Source organism: Harpegnathos saltator, unplaced genomic scaffold (assembly GCF_003227715.2).
Source record: "Harpegnathos saltator strain DR-91 unplaced genomic scaffold, Hsal_v8.6 scaffold19, whole genome shotgun sequence".
Classification (NCBI taxonomy): domain Eukaryota; kingdom Metazoa; phylum Arthropoda; class Insecta; order Hymenoptera; family Formicidae; genus Harpegnathos; species Harpegnathos saltator.
The window spans coordinates 314,498-334,597 of NW_020229972.1; the positions used below are offsets into that span (position 1 = coordinate 314,498).

Consider the following 20,100-nt stretch of genomic DNA (forward strand, 5'->3'; position numbering starts at 1 on the left):
TGAATTTAATTTTTTTCTTATATCAGGAACTCTAGAACTCATCGAAAGAAATCAGATAGACCATTCAGAACTATTCGAGCTTGATGTTCAGTTTTTCGAAATTTTTAACTTTTTGGAAAAAAATCAGAACATCTTTTTATCTATTAGGAATTCTAATACTCGTCAAAAGACATCGAATGAACTACTCAGAACTATTCGATCTTGAAGTTGGGTGTAAAGTTAGCACCCCATTTTTTAATTGCTATTTTAATACTGTTAATCGCCGGAACTCTTTTTATTAATATAAAAGAACTCTTATACTCTTCAAAAGGAAGCTAGAACTCTAATCAGAACTATCGAGAACTAAAGTTGAGGTGCTAACTTCACATACTCTTCAGCAAGTACCCCAATCCTGAAAGTAATGTAATTATATTTTCCTGGTTAAACATTATATTGTTATCAGATGCTTGCAAAAGATCTTTAAGATCACAAATAGATAACTATAGCAGCGATAGGTTATTGGTAGTAACAGCGAATATTTTAATTGAAATATTATATCTCATCTCATTATTATTAATAAATAAAAATGGTTTTAATATCATACGAACTATTGCTAGCACTTAATACATAACATACGCATTTGTTATATTGAATTACAGTTGTAATAATTCCATTCAGCATACAAAACATGTTATGATTAAGATATCGTATGGCATACATATAAGATTACATTATTCACGAGCGAAGTAAACAGAATGCCTTTTGTAGAGTGAGAAAAAGAAAAAGGGATGGAGGGGGAAAGGAAGGAGGACGGGGGAGGGACGAAAGGAGAAGAGAGAGAGAGAGGGATGGGAGGGAAAGAGGAAGGAAAGGAAAGGAGAAGGGAAGAAGAAAGTCGTATAACAATCTTGTGCACTACTGCTACTGTTACTGCGATTCTATTGAAATAACAGCTAGGATTTGCTTTCATCTAGATAAAATTATAGATAATCATCCAGATAAAATACCAACACACGAATGTATGTTTTTATATACATAATATAAATATACAGAGTGTTCCATTTGAGTCAGACAAAAATTTCGAAAAATATGAAAAATACTAAGAAACCTTTCAGACGAAAATTATATGGTTTCAAGAGGGACATAAAACAATTATATTGGGTGAGTGCAAAAGTTCGTGCGGAGTTTGTGAGTAAAAGTCACACAGTGATTAGGCAAACAAAAATCTTTATTCAATCAATGATATATTCTCCATCGTTTTCTATAATCTTTTCCCAACGTTCTGGCAGCATACGGATGCCTCGATCATAAAAACTGCGCGGTTTAGATTCGAAGAACGAAGAGACGCCGTTTTTTAAGGCCTCCAAAGAGTCAAAGTTTTTTCCATTTAAATAATTTTGCAATGACCGGAACAAGTGATAGTCAGATGGTGCGATATCAGGAGAATACGGTGGATACGTTAAGACATCCCATTTCAGGCTCTTCAGTTTGCGCAGCGTCTTTTTCGAAACGTGTGGTCTGGCGTTGTCGTGATGAAAGACGACTCCCTTGCGATTTGATAAAATCGGACGTTTCTCTTTTATTTCTCGATTCAGATTGGTTAATTGGCGACAGTACTTGTCCGAATCAATCGTTTCGCCAGCGGGGAGAAGCTCGAAATAGATTATGCCCTTGCAATCCCACCAAACAGAGAGCATCACCTTCATCGGGTGCAAACTGGCCTTTGGCATTGCGTCACCATGCTCACCTGATTGTTTCCATGTCCGTTTGCGCTGAACATTGTTGTAGAGGACCCATTTCTCATCGCCCGTCACTAGTCGATCCAAAAACGACTCGTTATTGAGCCGCCCGAGTAAAGAAACGGCTGCAGAAATTCGCTTGATTTTGTTCTTCTCGGTCAGCAAATGGGGCACCCATATATCGAGCTTCAAATCGAATCCCATCTTTTTTAAACGCCGAAAAGCGGTTGATCGGTCAACGTTTAGTGCTGTAGCAACTTCTTCTGTTGAAATTCGCGGATTATTGAGCACTAAAGTACGCAAAACGTTGTCATCAATGTCAGAAGGTCGACCAGAGCGTGGCTCGTCTTCAAGGTTAAATTCTCCGCGCCGAAATTTAGCAAACCATTTTTCCACAGTTCGTTTAGCTGGTGCTTCATTCTGATAAACATCCTGAATGTTTTTTACGGCTGCGGCAACGTTTATTCCCTTCCGAAACTCGTAAAGCATAACATGCCGTAAATGCACCTTATCGATACTCATTTTTAAAGTGATATTTCTCGAAGCAGTTTGTATGAAAACAAATGATTTTTTTTTAATAACAGCTGAAGACGTCACCTTTCCAACGTTATATAATATGTAGATGGAAGTATTAATGACAACACTTTACGACGCTTATAACTCCATCTATTGAAACTCCGCACGAACTTTTGCACTCACCCAATATCATTTTGTTTACAGATGATGCCACCTTCGAGATATTTACTGATCATTACTTTTCTTAAATGGAAAATTTTTTATTATATCATCCTTTTTTACCAATTAATTTTAACAACTTTTGTTTGAAAATTTCTTTTGCCTAATATTTTTTGAAATATTTAAGGAAAACTTTATAACTTTTTCAACATTTGACTTACAATATTTCGCCAACTATTTGTCAAAAGAAAAAATAATACTAAACCTTTTTACTCTATTTAGTCTCAAGAATATATTGTTACAATAATGCCCTAGCTTTTCGAGCTTTAAAAATTTCAAAATTAACAAAAGTCAGAGCTCTACTGTAATAATATATTCTTGAGACCAAAAGTCGAATAAAAATGTTTAATATCATTTTTTCTTTCGACAAATAGTTAGCGAGATATCGTAAGTTAAATGTTGAAAAAGTTATCAAGTTTTCTTTAAATATCTCAAAAAATATTAGGCAAATAAAAAAATGTTTCAGACAAAAGTTGTTAAAATTAATTGGCAGAAAAGGTGATGTAATAAAAAATTGAGTTTCCATTTAAGAAAAGTAATGATCAGTGTGTATCTCGAAACTGGCGCCATCTGTAAATCAAATGATATAATTGTTTTATGTTCTCTTTGAAACCATACTTTTGTCTGAAACGTTTCTTAGTATCTTTCGTATTTTTCGAGATTTTTGCCTGGCTCGTTAAAAATAGAACACCATATGTATTATCTTCACCTGCATTTCTTAAATTGTAAAAAGGTGTTATCTGTATAAAATTATATGTAATAACGTTCACAGATAATTCGATTTACATTTCTGCAAATGTGGAAATATTTGCTTTTACGTGACAAACGTCTGCGTTAGTATTGCATCAGACGGTACTATATCAGGCGGTATTGAGACTGCGATTGCATTGGGGTTTATAATTGGATGCTAAAAGCAATTTATATATTTTATCTTACGTTTATGCAGAGTTAATTTTAAAATCATTTAAATACTACACTGTTATTGTCCTGTTACCATGATAAAGCCAGAGACTAATACTCACCTTCTAGCAATTCAATTTTCTGATTCACGAAAAGGTAATTAAGGCCCATAAGGTACTCCAAACCTGACGGATATGTCATATTCGGTTGCGACCAGCCACCTGAAACAGAGAGGTTTGATAAATGTTGTTGATAAGGAACATTAACAATAGACTTATCAGTGTAGACCTTAATCTTTTTTTATATCTGCAAATAAAGATTACGCAAGAAAATATCCGCACGACACACTCAATTTTTTTGTTCGAGTAATAGGCAACTAATCAGGAGAAGCTGCTGAATTTTTACATTGTTGAAAAATAACACGTATCTTACATTCGCGTATCGTCAGCATCGCGACTTTGCTGATAAGAAGATTTATAAAGATATCGTATATCAAGCGTCACAGTAAAGTAAGTGATAATTTTAATAACAAGAATTTCATAACGCGGAACGTATTGTGATATCTAATATCTCTGCTAAAAAACAGCTGAAAGACAAATATTTTTATATAACTTTTGTATGACTGATAATTTCAAATAACTGTTAATTATATCACGTTTATATCAATCTGTAAAGAATATAAACTTATATTGTTGTAAAATATGATAGACATGAGTCGGAAAATCAGATTTCGAAAAAGAGACAATTTTCAAAAAATCATAATTTCAAAATCGGAATATTAAGACAAGGATTTTCAAGATAGTTGCGTAGCTCTCATATTCTGAGTAAATCCTATTTCGAGAGATTGTTTCGATATTCAGACTTCAGGATTATCTTTCGGCAAACTGTCACATTCGTCAAGTCTTAGTACATTTTTATTTTTTCGAACAATGCATATTCACTTAATATGTCATGCGTTGCATTTGTATATCATTTATATCGCAACATTTCGATATCGCAATATCATCGATATATAAATTGTAATAAAAAAAAGAGTGTAACATTATACAAAATGATTTAAAAGTCCGGAAACGGTTAATTATCTCTGACATATTCGGTTTATGGAAAAATATTCGAGATATAATATGCAGTATTCAGAAAATTATATTAGATAGCAATATTTCTGCGATTTTTTAAAATGACCTTAGAATGACCTGTTAAAATAAAAAGACTTAAATAAATATCCTCATTCTTTATGACAGATTTTGATAACTGATGTCAAGACGCTTTTCAAAATGCTATAGTAATAGCGTTTATCTATAGTTTAGAAGCAAGAAGGTTTAATGCTAACTATTGTCAACCCGATGGTCGCTGTGTGGAGGATGTTCAGTCAGATTTTGCCCATCATTTGGCCCTGAAAAAGTCCGACTGTGTGTATATGTGTGTGTGTGTGTGTGTGTGTGTGTGTGTATGTTATTTCAAAATCACAAAAACACTATCATCTATTATAATTTTACGAACAATAATTTTTCTATAAAACCAATTGTTTCGGAGATAATGAGCTGTTTCCTATTAAACCGCCCTGTTGTATCGAATCAATCATGTCATGCGATATAGCAATAAACATGTGCGTGCGCACATGTCTACAAAACATGCCTGCACCTTTGCTCCTCCTCAGTAAGAAACCTTGTGTAACCCTTCTTCTTTGATTTGTATCGCGTCAGCAGCGTATCCTTGAATCTCTTCAAGCACCTACGTATCAGTTCCAACTTGATTTTCCACGATGTCTCGAAGTACTCGGATTCCGTCGTGGAAGGCACTAAATCGCACTTCAGCACTTTCATCTTTGCCAAGTATGCATCGAAGTTCGACATTCGTGAAGTTCGAAACCCGAAAATCGAATTTATGTTTATTATGTCACGATGTTCATTAAAAAATAATATCAAGAAATCTCTTCTTTGTGCCTTCGAACACGAGCTAAGATGAGATAAAAGAACAAGAGACAAATAAATCTCGAATATTCTGTTCCTGCCGCTTTCCAGCCAGATTTCCGATTTTTCGTTCTTTGGACTTAACTATATCACTGTATCGGCTATCACTTATCATTCCAAACTTAACGCATCAAATAACTTGACTTGAATCGCAGGAAACTATGTCACTCTCTCATGTCCATCTTATCATACCCATCAGTGGCCAGCTCTCACGATCATTAACATTGTATGAATGATCCCATCATTTGCGTTGATCTTCCCAAGATGTCTTCATCGTTGCTCCGCGAAAACCCATAATTATTTATAAATTAGATTTCACAACGTTAAACTCTCGCCGGCAACAAAGCTATTGATAAAATAAAACTGCTGTATTTTTCCGTCATCTTCCTTTTTCGATTTATCGCGCTGCCGATAAGTATGGAAAACAATGTACATCGGCCGGAACGAGATCGGCCGCGAAGACGTCGACCTTCCACCGAGGAACGAGTTTTGCAAGTATTCGACGCCAAATGCTCAAATTCGTGAAACACTTCGGCGTTACTTCGAAGACAGTCGTAAAACGATTGTTTCATTGGTCTGTTGTCTCGTATTCCAATTTCCTCAGGAAATGAATTTACCAGTTACTTCGATCAGCTCAAAGGCGCCACAAGCGAATTTCGATAGAGTGAAGACAAATCAGTCATCTATTTCTTCGTATTGTAATTTCCTAAGCAAATAAACTCGTCAATTATGTCGTCCGGTATAAGAGTATAATGAGTGAGAGAGGAGATAAGGAAAGAGAGAGAGAAAGAAAGAAAGAAGAAGGAGAAAGAGAAAGATGAAGAGGGGACGGAGAGAGCAAAAGAGAGGGGTGAAGCCGGGAGGGGAGGAAGTGAAAAAGGGGTAGGTGAAAGAGGAAATGGAAAGAAAGAAAAAGAGGGAGAGTTGTCTATTTCTTCATATTACAATTTTACGATAAAAGGGCAAAAGAAAGTAAGCTTCGATTATATTGATAAATATCGAGCCACCCTCCTGAGTAATTTACAAGAGCTTTCAATCGTTGTTCGCTATTTTTATTAAAAATTGTTATTAAAAAGTTAACAACAAAAATACTTTGATAATTACGCAGTTAAAAGGAGTTAGCCCCAATGACCTCTTGACCCTTTGTTCCTTTGACATATATTGTTAAAATTATCTCACTGACTTTCAAAAGATTTTAGCTGTCATTGATTGGTTATTGAAAAATTATAAACAAAAGAAGTTTCATAAGTATAATGCATTTCTCCGATACACTATATATGTTAAGAAATAATTAAAGTAAGGATTTTATGACAAACGGATATAGTTTGTATATAGTTGTTATAGTTGTATATAATTTGTATATAGTTGTTTGCAAAATAACTTATGTATATGCGTAAGAGGGGATGGAGCTTCAAAATAAACTAACCTATATTATTTACAATAATATAGGTTAGATAAAATAGTTTATAAAATTAGTATTGTAAAAATACAATAGTACATGCTCGAAACAAAACTACTTTATCTAACCTATGTCATTGTAGATGATATAAATTGGATTAGGTTAGTTCATTTTGATATCTAACCTATATTGTAAATAATATAGGTTGGGTTAGGTTAGTTTATTTTGAAGAGAAGCTCTGTCCTTTCCTACGCACATACATAGGTTGTTTTACATACACATACTCGTCAATCAGCAATAGCTAAAACTTTTTGAAGATTTCCCAATAAGATGACCTCAATAATATATGTCCAGGTCGAAGTTAACGTCAGTGGAAGTGACTCCCTTAAATTAAATATCACCTAAATTTTTGTTGTTGATAACATTTTAATAAGCAGCGACTGAAAGTTAAAACCTCTTGTAGATTACTCAGAAGAGTAGCCTTAAAGATATATGTCATGATCAAACTTATTGTGGTTCTCTCTTTCCTTCTCACTGTTCCTCCCCTCCCTCTCTCTCTTTCTAAGTCCTCTTTGTTGATTTTTATCAATATTCCAAGAAAGTAAATCTTCCAAGTTCTTCGTTCGATATGAAGACCTTATAAACGATGAGTATTTCAGCGGAGCGACAATGATCGTTCTCCTAAATTGTGACTTCGCACGAAGCCATTTCTCTAACGGGAAAATGGCGCATTTTCGTCGAAAACTGTACAGTCCCACTGGATATTCCAAAACTCCGGGAACACATTGTCAAAACTCGGGAAGCCGAGAGTCGTTAACGACTTATTAGCGTTTCGTATAGCCTAATCTCGATTTCCAGATACGCGCAGGTGAGAAGTATGGAACACACTGGCGAAGTAGAATGTGTTTCCGTCGCTTCGCCTTGCTTATCAGCGCTCGTAATCCAAACACATGAAATTATCTATATCCATATATACATGCCCGTTGTTATTGGTTCGAATTTACTGTTATCAGCATCGTCGATCTGTTTCTTTCCATGTATGGTATGTAAACATGTCGTAGATATACGAATACACATACAAAGCCCATATTTACGGACATCATATTTTTCCGAAATTTTATTTCTCCGTATCTTATTCCCGGAAGTTTGTTTACTTATTAAATTTATTAAATCGAATCTACTTTTCTTCGGTTGGTTAATTTATTCCTAAGGTCTGAATATATAACACACCGTACCATATTATCATCATGTCGTTCTCGTATGTAATTCACCGCTCGAGATAATTCGTCTCAAGGCACAAGATATCATCACTGGTTCGCTTACGCTTGGTTACTGGATTGGATGTTAATACGACAATACACGGTCGAAATATGTTTCATCGCTATCATATTTATCCCCACTCATAAGAGACTACATCTATTCTTGCTTTTCGATTCTAATTCTACTTCGCAAGTGAAATCAACAGGGGAAATGATTGATGCTCTACGACGCAAGTCTGCAGTCTAGAAAGGAAGAATGCCAATCGGAATCAGAAGGCGCGTGGAAAAGATGGACTCAGCAAATCTATAGCTGGTTGGGCAAAATTGAATGTTGTAACTAAGCGGATTCGCACGTGCGTCGAAGAAACTACGTGTAAAAGCAGTTTTCAATTCACTCATAAAACATGTTCATTTCCGTGAATATCATTGTAGTTATTGTGATAAACCTTTTTGTATCTCACGCTAATTCAAACTTAACGCGTAACATGCAAACGCGTGTTGTAAAATATGTGTATTATAAACATTGTATTCGTGATATATTTATAATTTACATACATTTATGATTTACTACGTTTGACTTTTTTTGTTTTAGTAAAACAGACATGTATAAAGCAGTTTAATCTATTGTTCGGCTCTTAAAAAAGTTTGATTATAATTTCTTTCTATTTTTATTATTGGTTCTACTGAGAAGCGATTGTTTTCAATGTACTGCGCTGATGTACCAATTATATCAGTGTTATCCATTGACATATGAGATAATTTTTTATCACTATAAGTATTGACATGGCTAAAACTTGATAGTGTATAGATTTCTCTAACTGCGAGCATTATTATCGTAACTAATTTCTATTCAGGCCTATAACAAATTTCGAATTTTTTACGTAAAATGAAATATTTACATTCTTATGTCATTATAATTTTATGAAATATTACGCAAATACACGCAAAGATGAGAAAAAATCATAGATGAAGACAATGTACACGTTGCTTCATACGATTATGACAATAAAAATATAGTCTCTATTTTATCTGAAAAATCTGAAGTTACCGTTAAAGCTTTAATCTCTATTTTATTTAAAAAATTTGAAATTACCATTAGGTTAACCTAATATTACTACGATAACCTAATGTTACTACAATAATCTAATGTTACTACGATAATCTAATGTTACTACGATAATTATCATACATAAAAAAAATCGTTCATGTATTGAATTTTCTCACATATAACAGCGCTTACTTATTTTAATAAATATATTTTATTGAATACTCTGAACTACACACTCACACACGCGCGCGCGCACACAATATATAGATTTTTTCTTTTCTTTAATAGTTTTAATATAAAATTGTCTTTACTATACCCACAAGTCTGCCATGCTATAATATCGAAATTCATTTGGTACAATTGATAACAGTAATACATACCTCTAAGACATAATTAGGTTTTAATCTATCCGAATGAAATTTTACTCAAAGAAAGAACTTCAGCATTTGGGCTATCTCCGAGTACTATCATATAAAGTAATCATACAAGGTGTCTCTAAAGTTTGTTTGCACTTTCTGTATTTTGAGATGAACTTAAAAGATGGAAAAACAGAGATATAAATCATAGGACGTGAAGAAAGGATTCAAACTTTATAGATGATACCTGCTGGAACATGCCGATTAGAACTTTAATAACGTTGTGTATGAAGCATGATTATTTCATGACAAGATACTTTCAACTGATGTTTCAACTGGTCGGATAATATTGTTGCAAATTGATTAACCTTTTGTTAGATTATCTTAGATTAACCTTTTGTTACGTCCAGCGGACTCCGGGGAATTAAAATTTTTTTTCTCTCGAACTTCTATTCTCCTAATATAACAAGGGTCATAGGAAACAGACACATTTGGTAAACATTCGTCGCGTCAAATCGGAAGCGATACAGAAAAATGCTATAACAGAAAACAGTACCCTATTGTGAAAATCTGCACGTCTCTGTTCAGAGTTTAATGTGTCCGTCGGTCTAACTATAAAATTTGAAACTCTACGCTAACAAATCTTCAGCAAAACAAAACAACTCGAAGCATTCCTGCTTTAAAAACTTGAAACCTACATCTTCCCAATCCGAAACCATACGTACCCTACCAGTCAAACAACAAAGCTTACTTCAAGTGGAATAACAGCACATGGTATATAATATGGTGCTAAGATCTTCTTCTATATATTTTAGGAAATTCTGAAAATATTAGGAAATGGCGAAACATGTGTTCCTTTATTTTATAGTGACTCTGAATTTGCGCAAAAATTTTTTTTCAATAATATCTTTTAAATGAGATACCACTGAACTCCTTTTGTCCTTTAAAATTTTCAAATTGTCTCTTATACATTGAGAAAAAGACTTCTGTTGATATAACAACTGAACGTTTGCTGTTTCATAATTGTACGGGGAACAAATCAAATAACCGCAACAAATCATTATTCGCAATTTTAACAAGTATACATCGCTGGAGATGCAAGTCATATATGTTTGTTAGATGTGTAACTTTTATTAAAAAAAATAGCAATGTCGTAATAGCGTAATATACAGGGCGTCCCATTTTAAATGAGCCAGACAAAAATTTCGAAAATATAAAAATAGGAAAACTTAGTACTTTTTTCAACATTTAGCTTACGATATCTTGCTATCTGTCGAAAGAAAAAATAGTACTTTATTACTCTATTTAGATTCAAGAATATATTATTACAATACTGCTTTAATTAACTTATGCCTTAGCTTTAATTAACTTATTGACCTTTGGAAAAAATCATCAAATTAACAAGTCAGGGCGCTATTGTAATAATATATTCATGAGACCAAATAGAGTAAAAAAGTTTCGTACCACTTTTTCTTCCGACAAATAGTTAGCGAGATATCGTAAGTTAAATATTGAAAAAGTTATCAAGTTTTCCTTAAAAATCTCAAAAAATATTAGGTAAATAACAAAATGTTTCAGACAGAAGTTGTTCAAATTAATTAGTAGAAAAAGATGATATAATAAAATATTGGGATTTTCCTTTAAGAAAAGTAATGATCAGTGAATATCTCGAAAGTGACGTCATCTGTAAATAAAATGATATAGTTGTTCTATGTCGCCTTGGAAACCATACAACTTTTATTTGAAACGTTTCTTAGTATCTTTCATATTTTTTTTCGAGACTTTTACGTGACTCATTTAAAATGGGACACCCTATACAAGGTGTCCCATTTTAAGTGTCCACCCCAAATATCTCTCTTATTTTTGATTTTAGATAAAAATGGTTCAGACATGTTTTATATGGTTTCGAGGGAGCCATAAGATGGTACAATTGATTTGACCTTGAAGAGTTATTTGAAGGTCACGTGAAGGTTACCTCAATTTTTTTAGATGGCACACCCTATTTTTATTACATATTCTTATAGCTGACCTCGAGAGCTTCCCAAAACACTATAATCAAATGTTTTTGGTGAAATACTTTTCGAGTTTTAAAGCTCCAAATTTACAAAATTTTGATAAAAATACAAAATATTTCGTAAAACATTCACTTTCCGATAGTCTTATCTTACATGATCCAACTAGTCAAGGTAAGATCCGAGCATGATCCAGCCAGTCAAGGCAAGATCCGAGCATGATCCAGCCAGTCAAGGCAAGATCCGAGCATGATCCAACCAGTCAATGCATGATCTTCTTTTGTGTACAATTACTTAAAGTGTTCAAAAACTTGGCTATTTACTTGAATGCATAGCTCTAGTCTATGGCGAAAGTCGTCCCTAACTTTTTCAAGAACACCTACATTAATATTTCTGCAAGCCTATCTGATCCGGTTTTTCATATTTTCAACGGTTGTAGGCTTTTGCGGATAAACTATATCTCTAATGTAGCCCCAGAAATAAAAATCTAGGGGTGTCAAGTCGGGTGATCTTGAGGGCCATTCTTGAACTCGGCTGCCCATATCAATCCACCTATTCGGGAATCTATTGTTTAAATATTGTGTAACAGCTCGAGATCTATGAGCCGGTGCTCCATCTTGTTGGAACCACATTCGTCTGAGTAAATCATTGTCGACACGTCTCAAGAGGTTGGGCAGATCATCTTGAAGAAATCTTAGATAGATTGCCGCATTGAGATTTTCTTCAAAAAAATATGGACCAACAATAACATCTCCCAGGATGCCTGCCCAAACGTTAATGGACCACTACCGTTGGAACTCTTGGCTTCTCTGCCAATGTGGATTAGCATCTGAATAATAATGGCAGTTATGTCTATTAACGCCTCCTCTATTACAAAACGTGGCTTCATCAGAAAAAAGCGTATCAGCAATGAACCGGGGATTTTGTTAGATTTGATCTCGAGCCCAGTTACAAAAACGTACACGGCGTTGGTAGTCCCTCTCTTCCAATTGCTGAGTTAGATGAATGTGATATGGGTGAAACTTGTTGAGCTTGAGCACACGATTGGCTGTTGATTTAGATATACCGTATTGCCTCTCAATTTGTCTCGTAGAGATTTGGGGATTCAAAACAACGGCACCTATAACAGTCAATAATGTGACTTCATCAGGGCCCGATTTTCGCCGGTTTCTTCTAAGAATACCTTGTTCAGCTCTGTCGCAGTCTTTTTATTACTTTCCTATCAGGATGGCGTCTGTCTGGAAATATTTCAGCATAAAGCCTTTCTGCTGCCGAGTAATTATTCCTGGCCTCACCCAAAATGTGAATCATGTCCACAATTTCATTTGGTGGATAAGCAGCCATAATTATAAAGAAAAAAGCGCCAAAAAACCAACAATTCCTGTCTTATCAAAAAAAAGTCAATGGATAATAATATGCGTCTGTCTGAGACTTCGCCAAAATATTGACAGTTATTCAAGTAAGAAATTTGAAACAAGCCTCTTGATATTTGTTTCATTAAAAGAACTGACAATTGCACTTTCACAATTGTTACAGTTCATTGATTATCAGGCAATACAGGATTTCGTCTTGACTGGCTGGATCATGCTCGGATCTTGTCTTGACTGGTTGGATCATGCTCGGATCTTGCCTTGACTGGCTGGATCATGCTCGGATCTTGCCTTGACTGGTTGGATCATGTAAGATAAGACTATCGGAAAGTGAATGTTTTACGAAATATTTTGTATTTTTATCAAAAGTTTGTAAATTTGGAGCTTTATAACTCGAAAAATACTTCACTAAAAACATTTGATTATAGTGTTTTGGGAAGCTCTCGAGGTCAGCTACAAGAATATGTAATAAAAAGTAGGGGGTGCCATCTAAAAAAATTGAGGTAACCTTCACGTGACCTTTAAATGATTCTTCAAGGTCAAATCAATGGTACCATCTTATGGCCCCCTCGAAACCATACAAAACGTGTCTGAACCACTTTTCTCTCAAATAAAAAATAAGAGAGATATTTGGGGTGGACACTTAAAATGGGACACCCTATATATATGTACGTGACTCTTCTGTGGTTTATATTTGAAACTCTCATATAGATAAAAGCATCTCTGAAAGTAATTTACAAGCTTTTTTTAAGTAGCTACGAAGTAGTATTTAAGTAGTACTTTTACAGACTTTTATATTGATAAAAGTACGTTCGCAGTACGAACCTTTCATATTGTATGTATATCCCCTTTAACCTTATTTAATCTGGTCTATTAATTTTATATAATATGTCGTGCTAAAAATAAAGATTAATGTAATAATGCATTGCTCTATTCCTTTCTCCGAATTCCTGAAAAATACACACACAGAATTATTATTTTGTTAACCCTTCTCTACTAATGATTAGATTATATTTGATTAGATGTAATGGAATTGTATTTGAATTATCTGGTAATTATGATACGCGTTAGTGTAGCATTGTATATGTTTCATCGAATTTTTTATGTATTTTGCTACATATTATACGTTGGTGAAGAAGAATTAATACAACTGATTTGTTTACATATAATTTCTAACCTTTGCTTATATTTTATATTGCCAACAAATAAAAAATTTATGATTTGTTGGATTAACGTAACAATATCATTTGTTCCCATTATGAAGTTGTTGGTTAGAGCAACAAATCATAAGTAATAAATCATTTGTTACCACAACGATCATTTGCTATTAACCCACATTTGTTAACTATTTGTTGAGGTTACTAGTATTTTGTTAACCCGACAAACCTTTTTTTTTCAATGCATCTTCTTTGGAAGGCTAAGAAAACATTTTTCCGGTAAAACGGTTAGTTTCTCAAAATAAAGAAACAGGCGTCTCGACTTTCTCCCATGTTTTTAGTCGTCCATAAAATATAGAATATGCACAGATTTTAGAGATATGTATGATTCACGTTTATACTAGAATGGCTCAAAATGAGTGAAATTCTTGCTGCGAATAAAATTCTATTCGCAAAGTGGAATAACAGCTGAGTCATTCGAGGTTCAGTGACTTTAAGTATATGACTCATATAGGATAAATTCTCTACCCCGAATAACGGGAATCTTCACAGATGCATGTCGAGTAATTTCATTCTAAATTGAAAAGCAAATCTGATGCGCTCGATCGTCTCGCCGAACAAAAGTACAGTAATCGATTAAAACATTCACTCATACGGATCAAGAATTCACTTCAAGTTTGAGTTTAAACATTCGCTTCTATGATTCCTAGTGCGACAGTATTTCCTTCATCATTTCGAGTAGATTCTTACTTGTTTCGAATAAGATTTTGCTTTAAAAGATCCGAACATATTACAGCTATAGATTGACTGAGCCAGCGAAGCTTTTCGTTGTAATGGTGAATTCTTTTATTCTCCACACAAGTACAAAGGCGTAGATTGTCGCGTCAGCAATTGTCGCTCGCACAGTGCGGGGCGATTTCGGCATTGAAAACTGAAGAGGATCTTCCTGACTAAGCGGATATAGAAATGTTTGACGTTCTTACGACAACCGTTATCTACGCCATCTCTGATTGACCAGACTGGTTTCCTCCAGCGTCATGCCCGAGCGTAAAACTCAAACTGATCATTATTTTGAGATAACGAGAAATCGGGATAACGTTGAAAAGCTTCTTTCAGAAATTTGAAAACCGGGGCTACTACGACGTGGCCAAATGAGAAAATTGAAAACGATAGTGCACGTATCTTTGTGACCGGTCAAAAAGTCGTGTACGCGACTCACGCAGTACGATAATGAGACACCACTGCGACGATCATGTCGATGCTGTCTGCTTATCTGCGCGTACTTCCTACACACATACGACGTTTCCATCAACGAAATCGACCATTATCTACTTACTTACTTACTTACTCGCTTATAACCCCTCGCTGGCCCTGTCACTCTCATTGAGGGACCGTGCGTTCCATTCGCATGGTCGCGTGACGCGCGGTTAAGGAAGTGACTCGACAAAAATTCAAACAGGACCAATCGAGTGGAAAAGGCACTGTTCCAAAGAATCAAGATGCCGAGATATGAGAAGAAAAAGAATTTCTCGAAAAACTGTAATCCCGAAGTCTGGATAACGAGACGGTCTCCCAAGATACTAAATGAATGCAGAAGATCGCACTCGATTTCTTCTTAACCTCTTGCTCTGGAAATTAACTGACCGATACTCGTGATGAACATGTCAAAAACGGAAGCAATTTATTACTCGAAATCGTTTATATACCAAGTTTTCCAAAAGTAACGGATCCCCCCCCCCTATCTCAGAATCTATGCATTAAAGGGAAAAATGACCTGAACAAGTTTTAGGGTTCATAACTTTTTCTTCCAATAAATAGTTAACGAGATATCGTAAGTTAAATATTGAAAAAGTTATCAAGTTTTCCTTAAATATCTCAAAAAATATTAGGCAAATAAAAGAATGTTTTAGACAAAAGTTATTCAAATTAATTGATAGAAAAAAAACAGTGTAATAAAAAATAGGGAATCCTTATTATTAAAAAAACGCAAGTTGACCTTCAAATGACCTTCAAGGTCGAGGTCAAAGTAAAATTTGAGGTCACCAAAAACAGAATTTTATGAACCCTAAAACTTTTATTAGGGTCATTTTTCCCTATAATGCATAGATTCTGAGGTAGGGGGGGGTCTGTTACTTTTGAAAAACTTGGTATACAAAGAACAATGGGTAAAAAGGGCCGATTTTGGCTTATCGTGGGGAACGGACAAAATATATTATTTTCAAAGGATTTTGATCCGCTGAACACGATGCCATTATTAGTTTTCGTCTAAAACCCGGGGAATATGTTCTAATCCGAGGACCTATCATCCAATAATCGAATGGCCCAGGAAGCTTTTGTGTAAACTTTGAAGCTATTGCAAACTTGTGTATTAGCTAAATTAGCTGAAGACAGTTTATATTTTTTATTTAATAGAATTATTTTTATTTAATAGAATTATTTATTTAATAGAATTATTTTCGATTAAATAGATGAAGGTGTTCTCTTTTTATACAAAATTTGCTGTAACAAATAATATACGCGGTGTCATAGAACACCCGTACTAATCGACTTTTTTGTAAACGCGACATTTTAAGGAAAAATGTTTCAAACAAAAGTTGTATGATTTCAAAAGGGTAAAATGTTATAACAATTATATCATTTTGTTTATACATGGCGCCGCTTTTGAGATATTCACTGATCATTACTTTTCTTAAATGGAAACACCAGTTTTTTATTATATCATCTTTTTTTACCAATTAATTTGAACAACTTTTGTCTGAAACATTTTTTTATTTGCCTAATATTTTTTGAAATATTTAGATGTCCCCTCTGAAACCGTACAATTTTTGTTTGAAACGTTTCTTAGTATCTTTCATATTTTTCAAATTTTTGCCTGGCTCTCTTGAAATGGAACATCCTGTACAATAATAAATGTTAAGCCATAATAAATAAAATATAAATAAAATACATAAAACGTATATACAAGGTGTCCCATTTTAATGTCCCACTCTAAATAACTCTTCAGTATTGAAGTTTCAAGAAAAATGATCTGAATAAAAGTTGTAGGGATTTAAATGAACTACCTTATGATAACCTTGATTTGGACCTTGACCGCTATTTTCAAGCTCATTTGAAGGTCAACTTGTGTTTTTTCAATGAGAATCCTTATTTTTTATTAGAATGTTTTTTTCTACTAGTTAATTTAAACAACTTTTGTCTATAACAATTTTTTATTTATCAAATATTTTTTGAGATATTTGAGGAAAACTTGATAACTTTTTTAATAACTTACGATAACCTACGAATTAACTTACGATATCTCGCTAACTATTTGTCAGAAGATAAAATAGTACTAGACTTTCTTGCTTTATTTAGTCTCAAGAATATATTGTTACAATAGCGTCTTGACTTTTGTTAACTTACTGATTTTTGGAAATTTCAAAATCATCAAGTTAACAAAAATCAGGGCGCTATTGTAACAATATATTCTTGAGACTAAATAAAACAAGAAAGTCTAGTACCACTTTTTTTCCGACAAATAGTTAACGAGATATCGTAAGTTAAATATTGAAAAAGTTATTAAGTTTTCCTCAAATATCTCAAAAAATATTTGACAAGTAAAAGAATGTTTTAGGTACCTGAAAAATGAGAACAAATTGTCATTGCACTTGGTTAGATTTGCAAAAGTTGTTCAAATTAACTAGTAGAAAAAAACAGTGTAATAAAAAATAAGGGTTCCCATTTAAAAAACGCAAGTTGTCTTTCAAATGACCTTGAAAATAGAGGTCAAGATCAAGGTCATCATAAGGTAGCTCACTTAAATCCCTACAACTTTTATTAAGATCATTTTCCTTGAAATTTCAATACTGGATTTATTTAGGGTGGGGCATTAAAATGGGACACCCTGTATATGCCTGCAGCACTTAAATGATTAAAGATTTTTATCAATAGTCTTATACAGTATGATAAATTTCAAAATAATGTGAGATGTGCAATACAACGAAACATTTGGTAAACAAACAACAAGCGACGTGCGTACGCCATTTCTATTTTGGTCACAAATAAGTGATATATTACATACCATGTCATTCTAGTGTAAGAGGTTAAAACCCAAATATTAATTTGGCATGTAAAATTTGTTTATTAATTATATAATCGCCGTCATTATCTACAATCTTTTCCCAACATTCTGGGACCATACAGATGACTCGATCATAAAACAACTTCAGTTTTGCGTTGAAAAAAAATATAGTTTTTGACGGCTTCCACATAGATATGAATATTTTTCCATTCGAGTCGTTTTGCAATGATCGAAACAAGGTAGAATGTTACTATATCAGAAGATGCGATATCAGAAGAAAACTGTGGATCCAATATGATGTATTACCTCATTTCTTTCAATTTGCATAATGTCTGTTTTACAGTGTGTAGTTTTACGTTGTCGTGGTAAAAGACTACTCCCTTACGATTGAGCGCTTCTCCTGGATTGCTATTTTTAATTTATCTAATTGTTGACAATACTTGTCAAAATTAATCATTTAGTCAACCGGGAGCAACTAAACAAATTATTTCTGTGCAATCCTACCAAATAGAAAATATCACCTTCTCAAACTGGCTTTTGCCATAGGTTTCGCACGTCCCGCACGTTTGTTTGTTTTCAAGTATGTTTGCGTTGAACATTGTTCTGCAGGATTCATTTTTCATCGCCAGTTACCAGTCGGCCCGACATCGAATCTTTATTTAGTCGGCCAAACGAGAAAATAACTGCAGAAACTCAATTCAATTTGTTCCCTTTCTTGGCAAATACGGCAGCCACACACATCGAGCTTCAAAGAATAGTTGATTTTTCTCAAATGCCGAAATGCGGTCGATGTGTCAATGTTGGATCTTTTAGCAGTCTCTTTTTGTTGAAATTCATGAATTACTTTGCATTAAATTACGCATAATGTCATTATCTATGCTAGAAGATCGGCCAGAACGCAGATAGTTGTCGAAATGGAAATCACCACGTCTAATTTTCGCAGACTATTTCTTAACAGTTCAAATTGCTGGTGCACGGTCCTAATAGATATCTTGAATATGTTTTTACAACAGTTCCAACTGTTAAATCTTTCCGAAACACATAAAGCATAACATGCCTTAAATACACCTTTTTTTGCTCATTTTCATAATTTTTTCATAACGTAAATTCAATCATATCACACAAATCTTTCGCTCAAATGGTAACCGAATATTTCATTTTTCTAACGTTATACGGGGTGTCCTATTTTAAATGAGCGAAGCAAAAATCTGGAAAAATATGGAAGATACTAAGAAATGTTTCAGACAAAAGTTGTATTCAGGTTTCCAAAAGGAGATAAAATAACTATATCATTTTGTTTACAGATAGCGCCACTTTCGAGATATTCACTGATTATTACTTTTCTTAAATGGAAACCTCAATTTTTTATTATATCATCTTTTTCTATCAATTAATTTTAATAACTTTTGTTTGAAACTTTTTTTTATTTGCCTAATATTTTTTTCGATACTTAACGCTTTCATTGTTAGTGGGAAGTATACTTCCTACCTTTCCTTGATTCAATTTTGCGTTGTGAATCACATAATTTTGAAGAACTAATCGGGGATTTGAGTTTTCCAGATAACTGAATAGTTGTTCAACATACTCCAATAGATTTTTATACCAAATTATTCATTTGTGATTATTTATAACAAATCAAAGTTGAAAAAAATGCTTCTTTTAGGGAAAAATCGATTCCTCGGAGAATATTGAATGTAGAGGTCTAAAATTTTCACCAAATATTTTTCTGATGTTGTATAAAAACATATATTTCTTTCAGTATCTTTTTGCAGGTTAGATTTTTTTATAAACAAATATTTCTACAAAAACAGCCGAAATTTGATTTTTTTACACTTTTTAACTCTATTTTCCTAGTTTTTCATTCTGTATCTCCATCTTATCCATACTATCAATATTATTTTACTCAAAAATGAATGTTTAATCTCTAGTAAGCATAAATATGCAGTATTAAACATTTTCCCACATATTTTTTCCAGCTCGAGTTTCATCGTCTAGAATCATATGGTATATTCTTATTACGACCTGGTCATTATTTAACAATAATTGGAATTTCCATTAATTTTGTACATCATGATCGCCATACTGAGTCCGTTATTTTGAATTTTGCAAATCTGAC

The 20,100-nt window shown here is 33.6% G+C and overlaps 1 protein-coding gene across 13 annotated transcripts in view; it reads right to left on the minus strand.

Moving 5' to 3' along the window:
- The window catches only part of LOC105188136 (phospholipid scramblase 2), a 134,624-nt gene that overhangs the window by 34,874 nt on the left and 79,650 nt on the right, over positions 1-20,100 (minus strand). For 6 of the 13 annotated variants that reach the window (XM_025297856.1, XM_025297852.1, XM_025297853.1 and 3 more), the window contains one exon: positions 3,476-3,574. In XM_025297856.1, coding sequence (XP_025153641.1) covers positions 3,476-3,574 — 99 coding nt within the window. Of the gene's footprint in view, positions 1-3,475; positions 3,575-4,988; positions 6,030-7,176; positions 7,194-7,957; positions 8,225-14,907; positions 15,181-20,100 lie in introns of those variants that run through there. The other 7 variants (XM_019843585.2, XM_025297858.1, XM_019843581.2 and 4 more) reach the window with 7 other exon arrangements.